General features: G+C 42.3%; 1 protein-coding gene across 2 annotated transcripts in view; it reads right to left on the reverse strand.

Annotated features, from left to right (window-relative positions):
- Positions 1 to 25,668, reverse strand: part of LOC125457606 (ephrin type-A receptor 3) — a 340,233-nt gene that overhangs the window by 27,541 nt on the left and 287,024 nt on the right. The window contains exons 9-11 of one of the 2 annotated variants that reach the window (XM_059651018.1): positions 15,475 to 15,542; positions 14,281 to 14,406; positions 12,731 to 12,916 (exon numbers count right to left, since the gene is read on the reverse strand). In XM_059651018.1, the coding sequence (XP_059507001.1) occupies positions 12,731 to 12,916; positions 14,281 to 14,406; positions 15,475 to 15,542 (380 nt within the window). Of the gene's footprint in view, positions 1 to 12,730; positions 12,917 to 14,280; positions 14,485 to 15,474; positions 15,543 to 25,668 lie in introns of both variants that reach the window. The other variant, XM_059651017.1, reaches the window with a different exon arrangement.

Here is a 25,668-nt window from a genome sequence, read left to right on the forward strand (position 1 = left end):
TAGTTATAAGATTAAGATTGAAAAAGGATCTGGAATTCTACAACTGGAACAAGTGGTCAGTTTTAACCCCTTGGTCATGCCACATGCTTGGAATGGTTTTCACTTGAAGCATTGATCCCTTTTTCCGATGTTGAGTCATCTGTTAGGTACAACAACACTTCTTTCCATCCTACGTTGGTGCTAATTGAAAATAATTTTGCAGTTTGCATACCACTGAGAATACACTGAGTCAACATATTTTGAGCGAGGAATGAATCAATACCTCATCCACTCTAAGATCTTCTCTAATACATCTCTATAAAGACAAGACAGAAAACAGGTGCAGAAATCTAAATACAAAGTTACAGCTAAATTTACAAGAAATAGTTATCTAACTATTGCATTCGCAAATAAAGGCTCTGTCAGCCATGAAAGATCACTGTTATTTCCTGAACCCTGGCCAATATCACTGCGCTTATATCAGAAACATGGACGATCAAGAAGTTCAAAGCAAGACTGCCGGAATTTGAAGTTTAGGATCGCGTTGTACGTAATTGAAGGTATGCATCACATGAAGTGAATCATCAGTTTTAAATGATTTCTTCGCTTTAAAAGATGAACCAAATCTGCTGCTTCTCCCTGAAATTAAATATCCATTAGCCTCTTGGCCAGCTCCCTTGCAAAGTAGGAAATGATTGAAAGGTTCGATGCTTGAGGTTAGGTTCTGTGACATAGTTATCAGGGTGATTGATGAAACAGTCGATCAAATTTATGCATGCTTGAGGCCTGCCTGCTACCTCCAGTATGAGGTGGAGCTTGAAGTGTGGAGCTGTGACATCGATCTGGCACGTCCAAGCTGGTGTGAGGTCAGGCAGTCATCGCAAGTTCACTCCAAGGGAAATTGCTGGCAAATCAGTTTGTGCCAGCAGCCCATGTGATGGGAATAACTCCCAGCCTGACAATGCCTGTGCTCTTGGCTTTTTGAAATGCAGCTGAATTTTTTATCAGTCATGATTATCCGTGCCACCAAACAGTAGAGATAGCACTTGCTAGCTGGATTCACATTTCTACAAAGGAAGCAATTCATTCAAAAGCTGCTGATACAGTACATACAGCCTTGCACTGTATTGCTAATAGAAATTTACAATACGGACAAAGCGTTTCGCAGTGACTTAATCCAGTGATTCAATTATGCTAACTGTGCATATTGTTCATTACAGTTTGCCTCATTCTGCACGGACTCAAATTAAATCTTGGAGAGGTGATCCATCCCATGATTGTGCAGCATCGGTGGTGGCAGTGAAGTTGCCAGCAAATCCAGGTGACGGAACAGAATTCTTTTATAGGCCATTAACTGCATTTTCTGCGATCTCCTGTTTGATTTAGAATAAACAGGAAAATCATGCATGTTTTGGCAGTGCAGTGTAGTCAAACTCCCAGGAACTGCTTTATTTTCAACTTAGGCATGAGAGAAGAGGAACGAGGCTTGATAATTTCACATGACTGCATGCTTTACTCCATGTCATCTTGTGGACGGCTCTTTGTAAAGCATTTGTACATGCTTTGGTTTAGGTTGCTACGTGGGTGATTTTCTGAGCTTCTGCTCTTGCTGCCCGCTTAAGCCATTGGTTGAGCAGCTGCATTGCTTGCAATAGACCACCGTTAGATTTGAATGAATGAGAAGCTGATGGCACATGCCTGAGGTTTTCTGGCACACCAGAGCCCTGGACACCGATTTTTTTCCCCCCAAAAACAATGCACAATTGGAAGTTATCTCCTAAAAGTAGACCTTCCTTGGTAAGCACCCTCCTCTGTAAACAGATTGTGGGTTCAAATCTCACTCCCAAGGCTTCCAAAAGTCATGGTGCACTCCAATGCAATCACGAGGAACTACTGCACCGTCGACGTTATGGTCTTTCAAATGAGACATTAAACTGTGCCCTTTCTATGCTCTCAGGTGGTTGTAAAAAGGTTCTATAAGCACTAGTCTGATGATGAGCAGCCAGATATCCATTCAAGCCAATATTCATCCTTTTGTTAACATCACAAAAACAAATCATCAGGAATTTAGTACTTTGCCGGTTTTGTGGGTGCAATTGTTGTGCACAAAGTTGTCTGACATGCCTCTTCACTCACAACACTTCAAAAGAATAATACTCGATTAGCCACAAAGCGTTTTAAAGACTTCTTGTAGTCAATGGAAAGTGCTGTATCAATGCAAATCTTTAATTTCCTTCTGAAAGTTGCCAACTCATTTATTTGTACTTGACTGAGTATTTACAAATATTTACCAAGCAACATCACAAAACGTGGGAGCTGGCCGCGTGCAAATTGGCTGCTGGTTTCTTCATTACTATTTCTGGCTGCACTTTTTAAAAAATAATTCTTTACTGATTGTAAAGCTTCTTTCAAGATATCCTGAGGTTGTGAAAGGTGCAATATGAATTAAAGTAGTTCCTTTTTCACCTCCGTATCATCTCTGGCATAGAAAGTGGTGTGAGATTGATGAAACTGGATGCAGAGCAAACTGTATTCAAAGCAGGAAATTTGTTCAGTGAACATAGTGTGGTGTGGTGTGGTTTAAATGTAATATGAATGGAACAACTCCTTTTTAGAGATTATTTACATCTCACATGTAAGTAGTGTGTGCAGGGTATGAAAGCATGTCGTGTGATGTCAGTGTTGACTCCTGTATGCGGTGTGTGGCACTTTGCTGTAATCCTTCTGTAATAGCCAATCTATCCAATTTTCAATACAAACTACATTTTACAGAACATCATTAATTCAGAGGAATATATGGTTAGCCTTAAATCATGCCCTAAAATTGAAATACAAAACGGATGAGTAAATGTGACAGAAAATTCCTCAGTTTCATTTTTTACGAAGCAAGCTGAATTCTTTTAAGGTGTTAAATTTAAAAAGAGTCAAAGTGATGCCAGAAACAACTCCAGGTTCCTTACTGGGCTGTTACAGGTGAGAAACGGGCAGACCAAACTAGGAGCTTGTATTAGCTCAGTTAGCCTGATGGTGGCACAATATGGTTCACAATACGATGGCTGATAGAGCAGACGAGAGGCTGGGAATTTTATGGTGAATAATTCACTACTTGTCTCCTCGAGATCTGCCCACATCTGTAAGGCTGGAGCATGTTTGGCCTGATGGGCTATCACCCGGTTGCCTGCTTGGGTGTAGCTTCAAAACTCAACACCATCCAAGATAAGCAACCCACCTCCTTGCACCTTAATCATTGATTCACTCCAACAGCGTTGCACATTGGCAGCCGTATGCACTGTCCACAAGATGCACTGCAAGAACTCTCAAAGACTCCCTCAGCAGCACCTTCAAACTCAGGGCTTCTACCATCTGGAAGGACTAGGGCAGCAGTTTCAATGGGAACACCACCAACAGCAGGGTCAACCCTATGCTAAGCCACACACCATCCTCAATTGGAACTGTACTGCCATCTCCTCACTGTCATCAGATCAAAATCTCGGAACTTCCTTCCTAATTGCACTGAGAGTTTCATTTTAATTGAGAGTCGGGTCACAACCCAGCACAATTCCTCATCCACTGAAAATGGTCGGCCGTGGGAATCATCGGGGAAATTCAAAATTGTAGCTCCGTGCACTTCTGCTCTGGCCTACCTGACTCGGATTTGCTCTGAACTAGGAGACAGAAATTGGCTGCGATAGAACAATAACAACAAGGATACGGTCAACCTTTAGAAGTCATTTCAGGAGGATGTCAAAGCCTTGGGGAGATGCAATTGAAATTCACTAAAATGGTAGCTGAAACAAGTGGCTTTAGTTACTTGGAGAGACTTCTTGCAGAAGGGTCAAAGGCAGTGGGGAAGCGACCAGCAAAGGAAATGCTTGAGACAAGAGAAAACACTTTTTTCTAACACAGCAAGTTGCTGCGATCTGGAATGTGTTGCCTGAAAGATTAGTACAAGCAAATTCAATAACTTTCAAAGCAGGATTAGATATAATCTTGAAGGGAATTAAGATTTTCAGGACCATGAGAAAGAGCAGAGAAATGAAACTAATTGCTGGATCCACTGCTTTTTCTCAATACTATAAATGATTTGGATATGAGTATAGGAGGAATGGTTATTAAATTTGCAGATGGCACCAAAATAGGCAGTGTAATGGACAGTGCAGGTTATCTCTGAGTACAATGGGACCTTGATCAGATGGATCAATGGGCCAAGGAGTGGTAGATGGAGTTTAATTTAGATAAATGTCAGGTTATTCAATTTTGGTAAAGCAAATCAGGGCAGAACAGGAGTGTTGCTGGACAGAGAGACCTTGGAGTGCAGGTTCATAGTTCCGTGGAAGTGGAGTCACAGGTAGACAGGATAGTGAAGGCAGCGTTTCGTACACTTGCCTTCATTTGGTCTGTGCATTGAGTATAGAAGTTGGAATGTCATGTTGCAGCTGTACAGGACATTGGTTAGGCTACTTTGGGAATACTGCTTTCAATTTTGGTCTCCTTGCTTTCGGAAAGATGTTGTTGAACCTGAAAGGGTGCAGAAAAGATTTACAAGGATATTGCCAGGGTTGGAGGGTTTGAGGTATGGGGGGAGCTGAATAGGCTGGGGCTACTTTCTCTGGAGTGTCAGAGGCTGAGGCGTGACATTTACAGATGTTTATAAAATCATGAAGTGCATGGATTGAGTAAATAGACAAGGTCTTTTCCCCAGGTTGGGGGACACCAAACTAGACGGGCGTGAGTTTAAGGTGAGAGGGGAAGGATTTAAAAGGAACCTGATGGACAAAGTTTTCAAGCAGAGGGTGGTGCGTGTATGGAACAAACTGCCAGAGGAAGTGGTGGAGGACTGTCCAATGACAACATTTTAAAAGGCATCTGGAAGGGTACATGAATAGGAAAGGTTTGCAGGGATATTGGCCAAATGCTGGTGAATGGGATGAGATTAATTTAAGATACCTGGTTGGCACAGATGAGTTGGGCCAACAGGTCTGTTTCCATATTGTACATCTCTGACTCTATGACTCTAGGTGAAGCTGGCACAGAAACTACACACTGAATGGTCTTTGACTGTGTTGTATTCTTTGACTGTACAATGATGCAATGTTCTTTGACATTGTTTTGCATTTTAATTATTTAAAGGGTTTTAAAAGGATAGTCTGCCTCTCAAAGGATAATATCGATGTGTTGCATTCTGCTTTTAGTTCATCATTATTACAAGTAAATAAAACACCAGGAAATGGCAGTGGAATCTGGAAATATTACAAGTTTTAGGCAAACCTCCGACAGCCAATATCCTTGGCTATTGCACACATGCTAAATCTGGCTAGAATGGTTTTGATCAAACAAGATATTTAAATGACACAGCTCTTTATTTGAAAGAAAATGACTCTGATTAATTCCTGATGAGAGAGTAAATGCCAAATTGCACTTCAACCCATTGGTGAGACAGAAACCAAGACACTTGCTGTTGTGAATATGATCTACTCATTCTTCTAGCTGCTTGCACACACCAGATCCATCTGCTCCTCTTGTTTTAAATTGAACTTTAAGTTTGTTCTGACACATCTCTATTACCAACATATCCAAAGACGAGACTTGATCTTTTTGACCCAGAGGTAGGGATACGTTATTTGCCGCAAGACCCTGGTATTATTCCCTTCGTTTTAATCTCCCCAGTCAATGAATGAATCAATTAGTCCCAATTACCTACTTAACTTACATGCTGTAGGAACAGTCAACTGGAAATTCTCTCCACCATAGTGTCATAGTGACATACAGCACACAAACAGACCTTTCGGTCCAATTCATTCCTGCTGACCACATATCGTATCTCAATCTAGTCCCATTTGCCAGCATTTGGCCCATATCCCTCTTAAATCCCACCTATTCAAAGACCCATCCAGATTCCTTTTAAATGTTTAATCTGTACCAGCATCCACCATTTCCTGTGGCAGCTCATTCCATACACGCACCATGCTCTGTGTGAAAAATTTGCCCCTTGGGTCCCTTTTCATATATTTCCCCTCTTCCCTTAAACCTCTGCCCACCAGTTCTGGACTCAGTCCCCCACCCCATTCCAGGGAAAAGACTTTGCCTATTTACCATATCTATGTGTCTCATGATTTTATAAAAGGCCATCGCTCAGTCTCCAACACTCCAGGGGAAAATAACCCCAGACCATTCAGCCTCCCCTTTATAGCTCAAACCCTCCAAACCTGACAGAATCCTCGTAAATAATGAAATGTGAGGCTGGATGAACACAGCAGGCCCAGCAGCATCTCAGGAGCACAAAAGCAGACGTTTCGGGCCTAGACCCTTCATCAGAGAGAGGGATGCGGTGAGGGTTCTGAAATAAATAGGGAGAGAGGGGGAGGTGGACCGAAGATGGAGAGAAAAGAAGATAGGTGGGGAGGAGAGTATAGGTGGGGAGGTAGGGAGGGGACAGGTCAGTCCAGGGAAGACAGACAGGTCAAAGAGGTGGGTTGAGGTTAGTAGGTAGGAAGTGGAGGTGCGGCTTGGGGTGGGAGGAAGGGATGGGTGAGAGGAAGAACAGGTTAGGGAGGCAGAGACAGGTTGGACTGGTTTTGGGATGCAGTGGGTGGAGGGGAAGAGCTGGGCTGGTTGTGTGGTGCAGTGGGGGGAGGGGAAGAACTGGGCTGGTTTTGGGATGTGGTGGGGGTAGGGGAGATTTTGAAGCTGGTGAAGTTCACATTGATACCAAGCGGAGGCTTGGGGACTGCTTTGCAGAACACCTCCGCTCGGTTCACAATAAACAACTGCACCTCCCAGTCGCAAACCACTTCCACTCCCCCTCCCATTCTTTAGATGACATGTCCATCATGGGCCTCCTGCAGTGCCACAATGATGCCACCCGAAGGTTGCAGGCACAGCAACTCATATTCCGCTTGGGAACCCTGCAGCCCAATGGTATCAATGTGGACTTCACCAGCTTCAAAATCTCCCCTCCCCCCACTGCACCACACAACCAGCCCAGCTCTTCCCCCCCACCCACTGCATCCCAAAACCAGTCCAACCTGTCTCTGCCTCCCTAACCTGTTCTTCCTCTCACCCATCCCTTCCTCCCACCCCAAGCCTCACCTCCATCTCCTACCTACTAACCTCATCCCACCTCCTTGACCTGTCCGTCTTCCCTGGACTGACCTATCCCCTCCCTACCTCCCCACCTATACTCTCCTCTCCACCTATCTTCTTTTCTCTCCATCTTCGGTCCGCCTCCCCCTCTCTCCCTATTTATTCCAGAACCTCACCCCATCCCCCTCTCTGATGAAGGGACTAGGCCTGTAACGTCAGCTTTTGTGCTCCTGAGATGCTGCTGAGCCTGCTGTGTTCATCCAGCCTCACACTTCATTATCTTGGATTCTCCAGCATCTGCAGTTCCCATTATCACAGAATCCTCGTAAATCTTTTCTGAACCCTTTTCTAGTTTTACAACATCCTTCCTCCAGCAGGGAGACCAGAATCACACTCAGTATTCCAACAGTGGCCGAACCAATGTCCTGCAGAGCTGCAATGTGACCTCTGAACTCCTGTACTCAATGCACTGACCAATAAAGGCAAGCGTACCAAATGCTGACTTCACTATCCTATCTACCTGTGACTCCACTTTAAAGAAACTATGAACCTGCACTTCAAGGACTCTTCATTCAGCAACACTCCCCAGGGCCTTATCATTAAGTGTATAAGTCCAAATCCCAGAGCTCTCGGGAGCACGAACTGGTAACTGAAGAGTAATCATAAGTGTGGTCTTAGATGCTTTTTGTTGCTTGGTACCAAGAAAGAAGAAACAGACATTAACCCGTAGTTCACGTTGAACAAAAATTGTATTTCTAAAGTATGCATTTTCTAAAATGGAAGATAATTCAGTAGGTTTCAAAGATCGTTGAGCTTCAAATCCCTGTTGAAACTTCTCTGCAGGAAATTGTCTGGCAATGTTACCCACTGTCTTCACCATAAGAGACAGGAAGAATGGGAGTTGGGGAGGGAGGATGGCAGCTTGACGCAGGGATTTGATTTGCTCATCATCTTCCAATGTCTAAAACTATCACTGTTGACCGACTAACCGTCAAAGGGCCTGCCTTAAATCAATGGGAAAGACAATGAGTCACTTTCTATTGCGGGCTTCCTGTCTTGACTGTCATGAAAATCTGGGCCGAGGCAATCTCCCAGCAGTCTTATGACAGAAACAGTGCTCCTTAGGGGGGAGAAAAAAACAAATCCATGTTTGCTACAGGGAAATATGCTCAGGAGACCTAGCTGTGTTGTTGGGTGGATCACAATATAGTGCAGTTTGTACTTTTTGAGTGATAATGGGAACTGCAGATGCTGGAAAATCCAAGATAATAAAATGTGAGGCTGGATGAACACAGCAGGCCCAGCAGCATCTCAGGAGCACAAAAGCAGACGTTTCGGGCCTAGACCCTTCATCAGAGAGGGGGATGGGGTGAGGGTTCTGGAATAAATAGGGAGAGAGGAGGAGGCGGACCGAAGATGGAGAGAAAAGAAGATAGGTGGAGAGGAGAGTATAGGTGGGGAGGTAGGGAGGGGATAGGTCAGTCAAGGAAAGACGGACAGGTCAAGGAGGTGGGATGAGGTTAGTAGATAGGAGATGGAGGTGCGGCTTGGGGTGGGAGGAAGGGATGGGTGAGAGGAAGAACAGGTTAGGGAGGCAGAGACAGGTTGGACTGGTTTTGGGATGCAGTGGGTAGAGGGGAAGAGCTGGGCTGGTTTAGGGAAGCGGAGATTTTGAAGCTGGTGAAGTACACATTGATACCATTGGGCTGCAGGGTTCCCAAGCGGAATATGAGTTGCTGTTCCTGCAACCTTCGGGTGGCATCATTGTGGCACTGCAGGAGGCCCATGATGGACATGTCATCTAAAGAATGGGAGGGGGAGTGGAAATGGTTTGCGACTGTGAGGTGCAGTTGTTTATTGCGAACCGAGCGGAGGTGTTCTGCAAAGCGGTCCCCAAGCCTCCGCTTGGTTTCCCCAATGTAGAGGAAGCGGCACCGGGTACAGTGGATGCAGTATACCACATTGGCAGTTGTGCAGGTGAACCTCTGCTTAATGTGGAAAGTCATCTTGGGGCCTGGGATAGGGGTGAGGGAGGCGATGTGGGGGCAAGTGTAGCACTTCCTGCGGTTGCAGGGGAAGGTGCCGGGTGTGGTGGGGTTGGAGGGCAGTGTGGAGCGAACAAGGGAGTCACGGAGAGAGTGGTCTCTCCGGAAAGCAGACAGAGGTGGGGATGGAAAAATGTCTTGGGTGGTGGGGTCGGATTGTAAATGGCGAAAGTGTCGGAGGATGATGCGTTGTATCCGGAGTTTGGTAGGGTGGTGTGTGAGAACGAGGGGGATCCTCTTTGGGCGGTTGTGGCGGGGGCAGGGTGTGAGGGATGTGTTGCGGGAAATGCGGGAGACACGGTCAAGGGCGTTCTCGACCACTGTGGGGGGAAAGTTGCGGTCCTTAAAGAACTTGGACATCTGGGATGTGCGGGAGTGGAATGCCTCATCGTGGGAGCAGATGCGGCGGAGGCGGAGGAATTGGGAATAGGGGATGCAATTTTTGCAGGAGGGTGGGTGGGAGGAGGTGTATTCTAGGTAGCTGTGGGAGTCGGTGGGCTTGAAATGGACATCAGTTACAAGCTGGTTGCCTGAGATGGAGACTGAGAGATCCAGGAAGGTGAGGAATGTGCTGGAGATGGCCCAGGTGAACTGAAGGTTGGGGTGGAAAGTGTTGGTGAAGTGGATGAACTGTTCGAGCTCCTCTGGGGAGCAAGAGGCGGCGCCGATACATTCATCAATGTAACGGAGGAAGAGGTGGGGTTTGGGGCCTGTGTAGGTGCGGAAGAGGGACTGTTCCACGTAACCTACACAGAGGCAGGCATAGCTGGGGCCCATGCGGGTGCCCATGGCCACCTCCTTAGTCTGTAGGAAGTGGGAGGAATCGAAATTTTGAGTTGTGTTTCTGCGCTTGTGGCTGGCTGATTTTTTTTTTTGTTAACCGATTCTGGGCTGTTGCAGTAATATCATTACCTATTTTGCTTCTAAAGGAAATGAAGTGTGTTGAAGGACAAATGGATCATGACAGCTCCTGACTGAAAGATGATGGCAGAAACTGGAGAGAGGGGGAGAGGCCAGTGCAGCACAGTGGTCCTGCATGCTCCCAGAAAAGTTGGCCAAATTTCTAAGTCCATGTGTGCTCAAAGTATCTGCAAATAGTTCACGTGGATAGGTTTAAAATTGCTTATTGTGCAGTTATTTTGAGCCTAATATAACAGCAACATGAAATTGGAGTATGTTGCTACTGCTGTTCTATACCAAATTGGCCAATTCTGGACTTTCTGTTCCACATTCACCTGTAACACCCACCAACCCTTCCCAAATCCATCAACTTAACTCCATCATGCCCACAAGATGTGCAGCAATCAACCAAGCAGTGTTAAATAGTGGAATTAAATTTTTAAAAGATTAAAAGCATTAGAAATCTGGAAGGAGAAACCAGGAAATGCTTAAAAAACATCAATATCCCCAAAGAAAGGAGAGGAAGTTTAGTGTTTCAGTTGGAATTGATCAAAGCCATTAAAACTGTCTTTTTCAGTTGTGTGCTATGTAACTCCAGTCTGCCTCGAGAAACAAAGAAAGCGATATTTTGGAGCCTTGGTCGACGTAGCGTTTTGGGAAGATAATTTGCAGAGGCTTTCTGCAATTGCTTAATCCTATTGTTCTCCATGAAAGAAGCAGTCATGAAAGATCAATTAATTTTTCCTTGTTCCATTGACGGATGTCAGTGCCTTGGAAACCAATGAGAACTCTCTTTTTTTAAAAGATGTGCTTTTGGCCTGTCTTTTCCCTCGTCAAACTTTGCATGAGATAGAGGGCCTGGGCTCTGAATCAAGAAATTTCAAGATTTTTTAATTGTGAATAACCTTGTCTGTCACTTTGAAAACGTCATATTTGTTAATTGTGCAAAAGACTGTCTAATTTTATTGCTTGATCACAGTAACCTTTCTGTGGCACATTTATAATATTTTCGTATGATGTATGTCTCTTCATCCTTTTAAATGTGCTTCTTCAATTGAATATTCATGATATCATGACAAAGTTCAATCCATTTAATTAGCTATATTTGTTTGAATTGTTAATATTAATCAGAATCACCGATACTAAGCCTAGCCTGAATGATAATTGTTTTGGTCTACATGCCAAAAGGCCTCTGAGATTGGCCCTGTAATCTGTTTACAGTTCATTAATCAGCACACGAAAAATAAATATTCAGCAATAGACAAACTAAACAAGCTGAAAAAAATAAGTGACTGAAGTTCAATTTTAATTAATTCTGACTATAAACTACTGCAAATGTGTTTGGTATCACTAGTGGGTTTTTTGCCCCAGAGGAGGAACCTGATTCACGTGATTCTAAGAAGATTATTTTTGTGCAATATGGAATTTGATTCTATCTGCCTTAGACCTTCAGATAAAGTTGTGTGGTTTTTTTTGAAGTATTAATTCCTGCAGTTCAGCTTTCATATATGGCAGGCATTTTCAGCTTTACTGCCTGTGAATGTGATGAAACAAAACCATCACAAGGTGTTGATAGGGGAACAGGAACTGAAGAGATTGCAATGCAGTTTGTGCCTTTGGGAAGTCTCCAGTGTTAGATTTCCATTTCAACCTTGAGAATGAGGAGGTTTGGCATGTGCCTAGGCATTGGTAACCGATTTTAGGGAGGATGTTAGATATCTACTGCTTGGTGATACAGGTAGTGGGAGCATGTTCACTTTCTTGTGACTGAGTATCCATTGTCTGGATTATCAGTCAAGTCACATAAAAAACCCAGCAACTAAAGGTTACATTCTCAGGGGCAGGAATTTCCCTGGATGCTACTGAACACTGCCCTCTGGCACAAATGGAGATTTCAAAGCCCACCCTGTATCATTCTTTGGGAATTTCCTTTTTAAACATTGTAATTGTACCCACATCCACCACTTCCTCTGGACTGAAATATCAGAACCTAACTAGTCCTGAATGAGGCTCACATCCCAATGTGAAGCACTGGACTCAAATTGGCAGGGTTCCAAATTATTGGACATATCACTAGACATTTCAACAGAAAATCTTCCACTCCTAACTGTTCCATCAACATAAACAACATAATTTATTTCTCTTACTTTTTTCATAGCAAAGCAATCAAAAAGCATACATCTATAAAGTATGTATATCGAGCAATTTATTGTCCCTTTGATTTTTTTTCTCCTGAGTTGTTGAAGATTAACCATTTAATTCCTAGAGATTTATAATACTGCTGCAAGATAAGAAAATCTTCGGAGCAGCTGAGGGCAAGAAAGGGCCAGAGAGAAGAAAACCGATCTGGCACGCAACAGACGGAGGATGGAAAGTGCAGCTGCTAACACCGTTGGTGGGGTTTGACAGCACAATCTATAGAGCAGGTGGTTCCTGGCTATCCCAAATATTCCCAAAAGACATGATAATCCCCCTTTTAAATCAGTGCTATGTAGTACCCAGAGCTCAAATGCAAGTAAATTACTTGAAGTCAGGGGGTTGCACTGACATAATTACAGTCCTGATTCATTTCCATTAAAGGAAGCTTGTTCCATGCAGCACACTCCCTGGCTATATCACAGTTCTTCAACTTTGTGAAATCAATCTCTGACTAATTGCTGAAGAGCCAAACTTTGAAACCGGGGATTAATATTCTGAGTCATGAATCAGTTAGAAACACTCACACTTTGTAACTACCCCTTCCAAGCGGATTATGTTGGGGTTGTCAAACTGTCCCATGATGCTTGCTTCACTCAGGAAGTCTCTGCGTTGTTTCTCTGAATAACCAGCTTTAAGGCTCTTGATGGCCACGTAGATCTCTCTCTTCCCTGGTAATTTTAAACGTCCACTGCAAACCTCACCAAATTCACCTGGCCATTAAAGGAAAAAGAGAATGAGATTTCTGTCATGTTCATATGTAATGCAATCTGCCAAACTGTAAAACCAGTGAATATTAATACCCTTTAGGGAAAGGAACTGTCATCCTTACCCTTTTTGTCCTACATGTGACTCTAGATCCACAACAATGTGAATCTGAACTGCTTTCTGGGCAATTACACATGGGTAACAAAATGCTGAGAGAACCAGTGATGCCCGCATTCAGAAAATATTCAGAAATCAGCGTAAACCTACAGACTATTGACTCCATAAGTATGTAGATGGTATCCACTATGGGAATTGAACATGACCTGCCACGTCGTGAATCTGTGAATTCATCATGAGAACAAGATCGAATTTCGGGTGTGCATTTTGGTAGGCCTTTCAAAATAGGTCTTTTGAGGTAAATCTAGTCTTTAAAACTTTATTCATTGTGCCTCTTCTCCTTCAATCTCTGCCTGGCTCTTCAAATGTCTGTAGAATCCTCAGCTTTTACAATGCAACAGCAAGTGGGGCACAGGGGTGTTCAAAGAAAAGTTCCAATCAGCTGAATAGATCAAATCCATCCGGACCAGGCTACGTTTAAAAATCAGTCCCTTCAGCTAAAGTCAGGTGGTATCAGCTGGGGCACCTAAATTTATTTCAGGGCCACTGGAACAAGGATGGGGAGATCAGAGAAGGTACCAGTGTGTTCATGTCACGTGAGGACAACATCAAAATGGCGCTACCCTAAATGTTCAAAAAAGCCTGCCTAGGCTTATTAGCCGGGCTTTAGTGAAACATAGGTTCATGGTTATGGAATTGTTAGAATGCAGAAGGAGGCCATTTGACATTGAGCAAAGCAAGAGGTACAGGTTTGGTAGCTAAAAGCCACCTCTTTGGATTCTACACCTTTAAAAAGAATTAAGTGAAACAGCTGCCCTTTCTCCTCACTAGATTCCCAGCTCGTCCCTGCCTCCCTAACCTGTTCTTACTCTCGCCTATCCCCTCCTCCCACTTCAAGCCGCATCCTCGTTTCCTACCTACTAACCTCATCCAGCCCCCTTGAACTGTCCATCCTCCCCGGACTGACCTATCCCCTCCCTACCTCCCCACCTACACTCGCCTCTACTGGCTCCACCCCCACCCCTTTTAACCTGATCTCTCCTCTCCACCTATCTGCTCCTCTATCCATCTTCGATCCGCCTCCCCTTCTCTCCCTATCTATTTCAGAACCCTCACCCCCTCCCCCTTTTTTGATGAAGAGTCTAGGCCCGAAACGTCAGCTTTTGCGCTCCTAAGATGCTGCTTGGCCTGCTGTGTTCATCCAGCTCCACACTTTGTTATCTCGCTTTTACCTGTGGTGCAGCTTACTTACCGGCACCTATAACCCTTTCAATCCTGATGCAGGATGCATCAATTTCCTTTGCAAAGTCCCGAACAGCTTGATTGGGGTCTTCATAGGTGTGTGGATGGACGTAAGTTCTACTCCCAGGCAATCTGACTGTTGAAGGGGAAAAACAGCTGGTCATCAGAACGGGTGTACTGTTCATAATGAGGCCTCCTTTTACAAGGTATTGAGCTAATAAAACATAGACATGCAAATTGTCTTATCAAAATCACAAGATTCAAAAGGTGCATTTCATAATCTAGCTGTATCATTCAAATTAAATGACTTTATTAAGTGTTCAAGAGGCTTTATTATCAAAATAACTTGCAGATTGTGAGAAAGGATCTGTATTAACGTATTTCAGAGCAGTTGTAATTATACCTCAAATGTACATTATTTCACTTTTTGATATTTAGTGAGAACAACTTTTAACCTGACTATTTACACTCAAAAAAAAATTGGATTATATTTAAGGTGGGAGTTATGACACCAAATTTTAAATTGAAAAAAGTTTTTTTTTAAATTGGGCTGAGAATACTTACTCACTTTAAAGAGATTGAACAGCAGCACTTTTTAAAAAAAACACTGGCTTAGCAGCTTTGAAGATAACCGGACATTTGCCTAACCATACCCTACACTTTGTACCTTCTATGTGCGAGCTCTTGAATGCATGGGTTTCTGAGGGTCCAACTGTTTTTATATTATTTCTAGTTTGGGTGTTAAGTACTACATATACAAGACATAGAACTGCCTTTATTTTTAAAACAAAATTATAAACCCTGTGTGTGTGTGTGTGTGTGTGTGTGTGTGTGTGTGTGTGTGTGTGTGTGTGTGTGTGTGTGTGTGTGTGTGTGTGTGTGTGTGTGTGTGTGTGTGTGTGTGTGTGTGTGTGTGTGTGTGCGTGTGTGCGTGTGTGTGTGTGTGTCTGTCTGTCTGTCTGTGTTAAATACAGTTTAATACAGACAGTTGAATACACCCCATACGTTTATATTCTTAAAAACCTGTCCTGGTCAAATGAGAATTGAAAGAAGGAAAACAGAAGAAGTGTTCTTATGGCTTGCCCATAACACTGGATTCACACACCGACCAATATTTTATCTCATTGACTTTAATTGGATCATTTCCTACCTATTGTGTTCAAACAAAGTATGACCTCATGTGAACTTATTATTTCAATCTTACCTTGACCATGATGGAACTGCATTTTTTCCTCATCCGGGTCTTGTTTTGCTTTGATGTAGCCACAGTGCCTTTGGAATAAATAGAAGACAACATTGCCCAATGACAGAAGTCGGAAGTACAGAGGATATGCAAAGTTTGTGATGTTATTTGAGTGTATGGTAATCACTTGCAGTTTAATGCAGTAAGAATTTTACATTTTGCTAGTGTTTTAGCACTTGGCGCCAGCGGTTTATCAAAAGCTAGGAAACCTTACAACAACCTTTTTTCATATTATACAATCTAGGACTAGGATTGTAGAACTTCTACAGTGTGTAAGCAGGCCATTCAGCCCCTCAAGTCCGCAATGACCCTCCAAGCAGCATCCCACCTAGAACTAGCCGATCCCTGTAACCCTGCATTTCCCATGGTGAATCCACCTAGACTGCACATCCCTGGACACTACGGGCAATTTAGCATGGACGATCCACCTAACCTGCACATCTTTAGACTGTGTGAGGAAACCGGAGCACCCGGAGGAAACCCACACAGACACGGGGAGAATATGCAAACTCTGCACAGTCACCTGAGGCTGGAATTGAACCCGGCTCGCTGGCGTTGTGAGGCAGCAGTACAAACATAAAAACCACAGCCTTCGAGCCTGCATTGCAATTCCATAAGATCATGGCTGATCTTTTCATGGCCTCAGTTCCACTTATCCACCCTCTCTCCATAACCCTTAATTCCTGTACTGTTGAGAAAATTATCTGTCTTAGGCTTCCTCATTGAATGTTTTTAAAGCTCAACTGCTTCACTGGGCAGAGAATTCCACTGATTTACAACCCTTTCCGTGAAGAAGTTCCTCCTCAATTCAGTTCTAAATCTGTTGCCCCTAATTTTGAGGTTATTCCCTCTTGTTCTAGTTTCACATGCCAGTAGAATTAACTTCCCTGCTTTTATCTTATCTATTACCTTCACAATTTTATTTGTTTCTACAAGATTCCCTTTATTCTTCTAAAATTTCAATGAATATAATCCCGGTCTACTCAGTCTCATAAAACAACCCTCTCAGCTCCGGAATCAACCTCGTGAATCTCCTCTGCACCCACTCCAGTGCCAGTCCATCCTTTCTCAAGGATGGAGACCAAAACTGTACACACTACTCCACGTGTGGCCTCACCAGCACTTTATACTGCTGTGACATAATCTCCCTGTTTTTAAACTCAACCCTTCTAGCAATGAAGGACAACATTCCATTTGCTGCTTTAATTACTCGTTGCACCTGCAAACCATCCTTCTGTAATTCATGCGCAAGGATACCGAGGTCCCTCTGCACAGCAGCATACTGCAAATTTTACCATTCAAATAACAGTCCTTTTTACTGTTATTCCCACCAAAATGGATGATTTCACATTTATCACCATTGTACTCTATCTGCCAGACTTTTGCCCATTCAATTAAACTATCTATGTCCCCCTGCAAACTTTAAATCCTCTGTACACTTTGTTCTACCACTCACCTTAGTGCCATCCACAAACTTTGACTCACTACACGTGGTCCCCAACTCCAAATCATCGGTATAAATTGTAACCAATTGCGGTCCCAGCATGTATCCCTGAAGTGCACCACTAGTCACTGATTGTCAACCAGAAAAGCACACATTCATCCCCACGCTTTGCTTCCTGTTAGTTAACCAATCCTCCATCCATGCTAATACATTGCCCATAACACCAAGTACCTTTTTATCTTTTGCAGCAGCATTTTGTGCGGCATGTCGAATGCCTTTTAGAAATCGAGATACAGTACACCATATCTACTGGGTGCCCCACTGAGCTACTGCGCTGCGTTTCACAGAAATAGCTTTATTTAGATAAGCTCATTCAGTCAATGTCTTAAAAGAAACTAAAAGTAAACCAGGAGAACTGATTATGTAAGACTAGTGGATTAAATATATATAGAGTAATACAGGAGGTTTGCCATACCAACTGCATGTAGGAGTTTGTTACATGATCTGCAATTTCTGCATGTACAGGAACGAAAGCTCAGATTTGTTGATCTGAGCAGAAATATTCCTATGCATCCAGGCAGGTGAGAATTGCCTGGAACTTTCTGGCTCAGAAGAGCATTACAGTCCATACACTAGCTGATGTTGTATTTAGTTAACAGTCAGGGGCAGGACATTGTAGCTAACTTGGCTAGAAAGTGACCATAAAATGCAATGATGGAGGAGGCTTTGCCTTTGCCATTGTCCTACAGGTAGTGGCTTCTTACTACAAGTGTGGATGAGATGAGGACTGCAACGTGAACGGGCACCAAAGGACAGGGGGTCAGAAACCAAAAAGAAATATGGTAATTATAAGGGAAGGTACAGTCAGAAGATAGATACTGTTCTCTGTGACTGTGAGCGAGGAGCCTGAAGGCTACACTGCTTTCTCATTTTCAGGATCGGGACATCTCCGCTTGGTGAAGGAAGAGGAAGATTTTATAATTGTGGTGCACTTAGAAATCAATGACCTTGGCAGAACGAGGAATAAGTTTCTCCCGAAGGATTTTGATGAGCTCAGATAAAACCTAAAATCAGACCCTCAAAACATAATAGTCTTGGTAATAATACCCAAATTGTGTTTGAATAGACCTAAACAGATTAGAGGTTTAAATACATGGCTGAAAGTGTGGTGTGGAAAGGCCAGTTACAGGTCACGAAGCAATGGTACAAAAGATGGAGCTCTTCTTTTCAGACAGACCCCATTTCAACCACATTGGTCCTACTGTCTACTCAGTCCATGAGGGCATTATGTCACAGAAAGCTATGATCTAATAAGAGGGAAGGAGGGTTCAGATATGGATTAAAATTATAATGTTGATGAAAAAAGTTGTCTGAAGGATGGAATAGTGATTTTAGTGGAGAGCTGGTTCTCTACCAAGACAGCCATCAATAAACACACAGAACTAGACCCTATAATTACACTACTGTGAAGAAAAACCTGAAATGAGGTAACCAACTCTAATGGACCCCAGCATTTAGATATGAGATGGGTAAACACAACAGCGCTTCATCGGATGCTGCACTGATGATGTTACCCAGCAGGGTAATGAAACGTCTGCGAACTAACTAACAAACCAACTCGGCAAGCCAACCAACCACAGCAGAGGCATTCTTTTTGCCCTTTTTCTGTGTCAACATTATTTAGCTTCATAGCGAAGTGATCACCAATCTTCAGCTGATGACCATATGCCTGCACTCTCTGACATATCCATGCATAAGTGAGCAGGAGTGTGATCACTGGTTGGTGTCATTTCCTCTCCTGGACAAAAATGCGCTGAGGTCGATTATTGTGTCCTCACTGAAGTTCCCATAGGGCATTGTGGTGTGTTCAGGAAGAATCCTTCCATTGAAAATCCACCAGGTCAGTGTTCTCATTATCATTCCAAACCTTACTCCATTTGAAGAATGCCATGTCTGAATAAGTAGGAGCTAAAGTATTATTTTTCTCATTTCTATTAAAGTTTTAAGTGCTTTTTATAGATAGCAAGCTTGGGTAACATTATCAGAAGAACTGGCAAGGAAGATTCATTCGACCCTGCAGTGTCAGGAAACCAAATATCAGTAGTCATTACCCAGCCTGATTGTATTTTTTCTCTAGTCCATGTGTGTGTATACATTAGCTTCAATTGAATTTAGCTCTGATAAAAACCAATCTCCCCTGTAGCGTCATCAACACTCTTTAGAATGAGCTGTTTCTTTACAATGCATTAATGTGAAAGTTACTGACTCAGCCCTTAAATGAAGCCACAATATGACTTCAGGTGTTGTTTGGCAAGTTTCATTCAACGAATTGAAATTCTGTCATTGTGAGTGACTAAATATTAATTCACTTAAACATATTTCCATCAACCCTTTGTATAGGAATGTAGATTTTATCAAGGTATCGAGGAAGGCATGGCTCCAAGCTGTGCTCGTATTGTCATTGAGATGACGACAAAGGCTGCTTTTGGGTCACAAGATGGGCGAGATATAACACATTGCCATAGGACATTCTCTGTCAATGAATGGAAGATATTTAGAGTTTTGAAGTTTCTGATAACTGCACTGTGACACATAGGGATATGTAAGATCCTTTACTCTGTTAACATTCTAAAGTGAAATTGAAAATCATTAACTCATTAATAAGAAGTACTTCAATTTCAATCACTTCTTCATCCCAGGAGGACTATACTGCAAATTGGGAAAACGTCTTTCTGGCAGTATACTCTAAATCACATTTATGAAATTTCTTTGTGGGCTACTTTCAATATAGCTATTAATTTGTTACAAATAAATGAACTGATACATTTTAAATACTGCTCACACATGATGTTAAGTAGTGGGCAATAGGAGAGATTAAATCCCTTTGCATACCAACTGAAATTCTGCCAATTACTCCAAAATGATGGCTAAGCCTTCACCCATTCATTAGTTTTTCCACACACCCATCTGCCATGTTGTCAACCAGGAGTAACTAAATAATGCAGCCAGATCGAGACAGCTGGAAGGGAGTAAATAATGTAGCAGAAAATGGCTTGCAGATAGCAACAAAAATGCTGCCAATCTGTCCCTGATGCGTTATTCATTTTTATTCTGCCCATTCTTAGGAGCACAATAGTTGCAGTGGAAAAACAGGGAGCTTTTTCTGAAATTGTGCAAAAAAAAGAGAGGGTAAAGGATAATGTACACAAAGGACTTGGGAGAGACATATTTTAGACGTACAGACAGTAAATAAACAAATAAATAATTTCCATTTATATTATGCATTCCACAAACATAGGAGATCCTAAAATGCTTTTCCTTTGATTTGTGGAGGGCAATTACTTTTGTAATATTTGAGGACAAAATGAGATTGTGATCACACAGTCCATTTTTGAGGGGGGCAGTTTTGGCATCAGATTCCACGTTGTACAGGACATGAGGAATTTCCCTCCTCTTGGAGTACTTCCACTAAATCATTTATGAGAATTGAAGAGAGCAGAAGTGGGCTGTGGTTTTGTTCCTTATTCAAAAGGCAGCAAACATTAAATCCGCAGAGTGCCAAAAATCAGTGCAGGATCAAAATAAATGATGAATCCATGCCCACTGCTTCTGACAGCTTTGTGTGGTTGTTAATTTGTATGATTGCAGACATGCAGCCAGCACTTTTGAGTTGCTGTACACCTCAGCATAGAACCTGAGTTTGTAGTCTGGACATTCTAAATCTAGATTCTTCCTGTTAAAAGGGTGCTACATTCCGGCTGTTGCAAGTTCAGCAATTGTTTAAGGAACAAATTGGTCAGGAAGAAGAGTGAATCATGGCAGTACAGGAAGGAGAGGGAGCATAGTCCGATGCTGCCTGCAGTAGGCACCTTTTATGTAGGAAGGTGAGAACACAAACATAGCCTATCCAAAGGGCACCAGGAGACACTTGGGTCTGCCACTGTGAAAGCTGTGGTAGCAAACAGAACTATTGACAGCAGGAGTCAAGATCTGGAGATCCTGGCTGCAGGACTGAGAAAGGTTCACCAGCCTTAGAGAAGTGGGCAAAGTCAGTGAGTGTATCTTTCAGTGCCACATTGTATGAAGTGCACCACTAGACTCTCATATTGTTTGACACCAACATATCTGCATTAGTCATCCATCAACAACCTATTGCTTATGGCTCACACTTAATATTGATCCCTTAATCATCACACCTTCATCCATTTAAAACGTCTGATCGTCTGATATTTAAATGTCTCTGCTTGCAAATGCTTCCAGCTATAGAGACTTAGAGATGGACATTTGTTTAGCCTGCATGTCTCTAGTTACCGCGCTGGGGTGACATCAGGTGGCCCCCATCTTAAACTAATGGAAAGAGGTAATTTAAATGATTACCTCATGAAAAATAAGCAACCCATGTAATAAGTAACAAAAATTGGAAACTCAAAAGTCTTTGACATAGTATTACCATGGCTTATCTGTGTGATTCTTCCAAGGCAGACTTTAATATGACACACCTTCAGAGATGAGAGAAAAATTGTCTGTTCTGACAATATTCAAGAAATCCTGCCTGGACCTTGGACGATCAGGAACTTGTATGTTGTCAGCACTGCTAATTTCTTAAATATGTTGAAAATCTTGTTCAATAAATTCTATTTGATTCACAAATACTGATTATTTGTGATCTTGTTGGTTCAGAGTAAACTGCATGCCCCTATTGTCATATGTTAAAACACTGACGTGAGGAATCTTACAGGTGCCTGCGCTAAATCGTATTACCCCAGGTTCTCCTCCAACCACCCCTTTCCCTTTGGACCCACCACTGCCAACTGACACAGTATCTGCTGTAGGCAGTCCTCTAGGCATTCAAAATTGGCTGAGTGACAGGAAACAGAGCTACAGTTACTCAACAGTTTTGAGGCTGGGGGATGGTCTGTCATGAAGCTTCCCAAGGTTATTATTGAGATCCTCAGATTTCCTGCTGTGTCCTGATGATCTAAATTTTGAGGTACGGGTGATAAACTTCATTTTTGTTTTGGATGAAATGAAACTTGGAAATAATGTGAACTATGAGGAGGGTAGCATAGAACTTCAAAAGAATATGGACAGTTTGGTGGAATGGACTGATAGCTGGCAGATGAGGTTCAATGCAGCGAAATGGGAGGTGATGGCATTTTAGTAAGAACAACAGGGAGAGACTGAGCAAAATAACAGGTCCAATTCTAAAGGGGTGCAAGAGCTGAGGGAACAAGGTATAGAGCTGCATGAACACAGCAGGCCAAGCAGCATCAGAGGAGCAGGAAAGCTGACGTTTCGGGCCTAGACCCTTCTTCAGAAACATCAGCCTTCCTGCTCCTCTGATGCTGCTTGGCCTGCTGTGTTCATCCAGCTCTATACCTTGTTATCTCAGGTTCTCCAGCATCTGCAGTTCCTACTATCTCTGTAAGAGCTGAGGGATCTGGTTGTCATTTTGCAGATGATTGGAAGTGGCAGGACAAGGTGGACAGAACAATTAATAAAGCATGCAACATCTGGGCATAACAGAAGCACCAAGTACAAGATCAAGGAGATTATACTGAACATGTTAGAACTCAGCTGAAGTATCAAGTATATCCTGGACACCACACAATACAAAAGGGTTAAACACATTGGAGAGACTGCAGAAGAGAATTACAAATATGTTTCCAGAAAGAAGAAGCTTCAGTTGTGAGACTAGCTTGGAGATGTTGAGACTATTCTCTTTGGAGAATAGAAAGTGAACAGGCAGTCTATTAGAAGTTTACAAAATCATGATTGTGCTGAATGAGGAGAAACTGTTTCCACTCATAAAAGGGATTGATAATGAGAGGACAGAGATTTAAAATGATTTGTAAATGAGCAAAATGTGATAGGAATTACGTGTGAAGCATGTCCCATTGAACAGTTATGGTTTTGGATGACTGAAATTTTCAAGGATTTGAGGGAAAAGACACTTAGAATGGCACGAAATCACAAGGCTTTTTCAGACAACAATGCAGGTACAATGAACCAAGTAGCCACTTTCTGTGCCATAACATTACTGTGCTTCTCCCTGAAAGGCATCTGAAGATCATTATAAAGGATTGTCTTACTACTGAAAAGGCTTTTCCTGGTTATCCAAAGAAAGACACAAGGTTCAAACCTGCTCCTACCAGTTCTACTCAACAGATGTCAGGTTTCGCATATCTAGGCGAGCAAAATCCAACCGACAAAAGCAGCTGTTGAATTAAGTGGCCAGCTGCTCAGAGTAATGCATAAGCAAAAAACATGACTCACTGTACAAAAATGGGAAGTATTGTGTTTGAGGTGATACTTCTATTGCTTGAACAATTCTGTTATTTTCTCCTTGGCTCTACACTGTGGTTAAAATTGGCTTAATCGTTGTCAAAAAATGGGACAGTAATCCACAATGAATGTATATCAAAGAAGGCATTTGGCATGCTTGGCTTCATTTGTCAGTAAATTGAGTGTAGGAGTTGGAACATCATGTTGCAGCTGTACAGGGCATTGGCTAGGCCACTTTTAAAACGCTGCATTCAATTCTGGTCTCCTTGCTATAGGAAAGAAATTAAACTTGAAAGGAATCGGAGACGATTTGCAAGGATGTTACCAGGGTTGCAGTGTTTGAGCCACTGGGAGAGGCTGAGGCTTTTTTACCTCTGGAATGTCAGATTATAAAGCCTGGATAGGGTGAATAGCCAAGGTCTTTTCGCCAGGGTAGTGGAGTCCAAAACTAGAGGGCATAGGCTTCAGGTGAGAGGAAAAGATTTAACAGGGACCTAAGGGGCATGGAGCGAATGTTAGGTATATGGAATGAGCTACCACAGGAAATGGTGGAGGCTGATACAAGTACAACATTTAAAAGGCATCTGGATGAGTACATGAATAGAAAGCTTTTGGAAGGATATGAGCCAAATGCTTGCAAACGGGACGAGATCATTTTAAGATAGCTGGTTGACAAGGATAAGTTGGACTGAAGGGTCTATTTCTGTGCTGTATTATTTTCTGACTCTAAGCAGCATCTCATATATAATTTCAAGTTTCTATGTGCACTTTTACTGAGTCAGTCCACTCGTCAAGCCTGTCTGCTTTGCATACAAGACATTCACATCAACAAGTTTGCTAAAATTGTTTCCCAGAACAGGACAATTCTTGCCAACGTTCTAGATTTTCATCTTCTGAGTAGCTTTTGATCTATTTTTACAGCAAAGTTGTCTTTGGCTGACAAGCTCAAAAGCTTTGTGACTTTTGAAAGTGAGCTCTTTTTAACAGAATTCTCCATCAGTTCAAGCTAAAAAAAATTAACTTTGGCAATGATTGCTCTTTGTCACTTTCAGTTCTCGTACACAATAGCTTCCGTGTCTTGTGTCCACTGAATCTTCTGCTTCTGTCCCAATTCTTTAAGTACACCAGCATACTTCTCCATCACTTTTAGGCACTTACTGTTTGTGGCTATTTTTATGACTCATGAACTTCAGCTTGCTTGAAGTTCAAGAAGTGGTCACGCTCCCTGTTCCTACATTTAGCTTTATTAACACTTTCCTATCAGTTTGTGGTTTTGGACAGCATACAAGACTGACGTTACTTTGAAATTGCTCTACTTTGTAATTGACCTTGTGGAAATTGACTGTAGCAAGCCATTACTTTTAGCGCCTGTGTCTGGTTATGAATAAACAGCTGTGTTATTCATGTTAAATGCTCAAAGGTATCTGTGGCCTCATTGCAGCCTAAGACACTCCATTTTAAAATGTGAAACTAGGCACTTTTCATTTTGTTTATTTTCTTGCCTAATTATAGTGGAATTGCTGTCGCCGGGTCCCCACATCAGCGAGTTTGTTTTTCCATTTAAGTATCTTTTGTCCAGATGTTGAATATTTTTGTCTCTGATTAGTTGCCTTAATTTGAGAATAGTTGGTCATTTGATTGATGCAATTTTTATCATTGCATAAAAACTACACTTCTGGTTCACTCACATTCTTCATTGCACTGTGATGTATTTAGTTATTTTATTGTGCTGGCTTCTTTTGTTTTCTTTAGAATTCAGTTTTTATTTTTCTGTTATTAATTGACTCTGATTTGCTCATCTGTGAGAATGAACATAATTCTCCCTCTAACTAGGCCAAATAGGAGATCCATACAAGAATTGGCCTATTTCCACAAATCCATTAGGTATTTACTTTAAATCTAGTCAACATATGCCTGCATAATATTCTTCAAAGATAATGATTATTTCAATTTATTCATTCACACCTTCGTATCCCATTTACTGTAAGTATTTATTGCTCACATGCAGCAGAATGCTGGTCCGTCCTTCCTAATATGTTACTGTCACATAATATTTCAAGGTCTGTTTCCTTATGGTGTCAAATAGCCTGGGCAATTTTAAATCATTCATTTCTATCCTAGTTACGACACTGTGTAATAGTTTGTTGTCAATTTTAGGAACACCCTGGAGACCACCTGTACTGTCTCAAGTTTTACTCTTAATGTCATTTCACCTCTTTGTATGCATGATTTTAAAAAAAAATTCTCCGACCGCACAATGCATTCTTTTCAATTTTATACATGGTGCTACAAGGCTGGGTGATGGACACTGTAATTTGATAGAAGCGAATGGAAATATTGCCACATCCATTTGTACAAGTTATCAAGTGTCCACTTCTATATTGTAGCAGCAATGTTGAGAAATAATCAAGTACTTATAGCTGAAG

Source organism: Stegostoma tigrinum, chromosome 14, assembly GCF_030684315.1.
Source record: "Stegostoma tigrinum isolate sSteTig4 chromosome 14, sSteTig4.hap1, whole genome shotgun sequence".
NCBI lineage: Eukaryota > Metazoa > Chordata > Chondrichthyes > Orectolobiformes > Stegostomatidae > Stegostoma > Stegostoma tigrinum.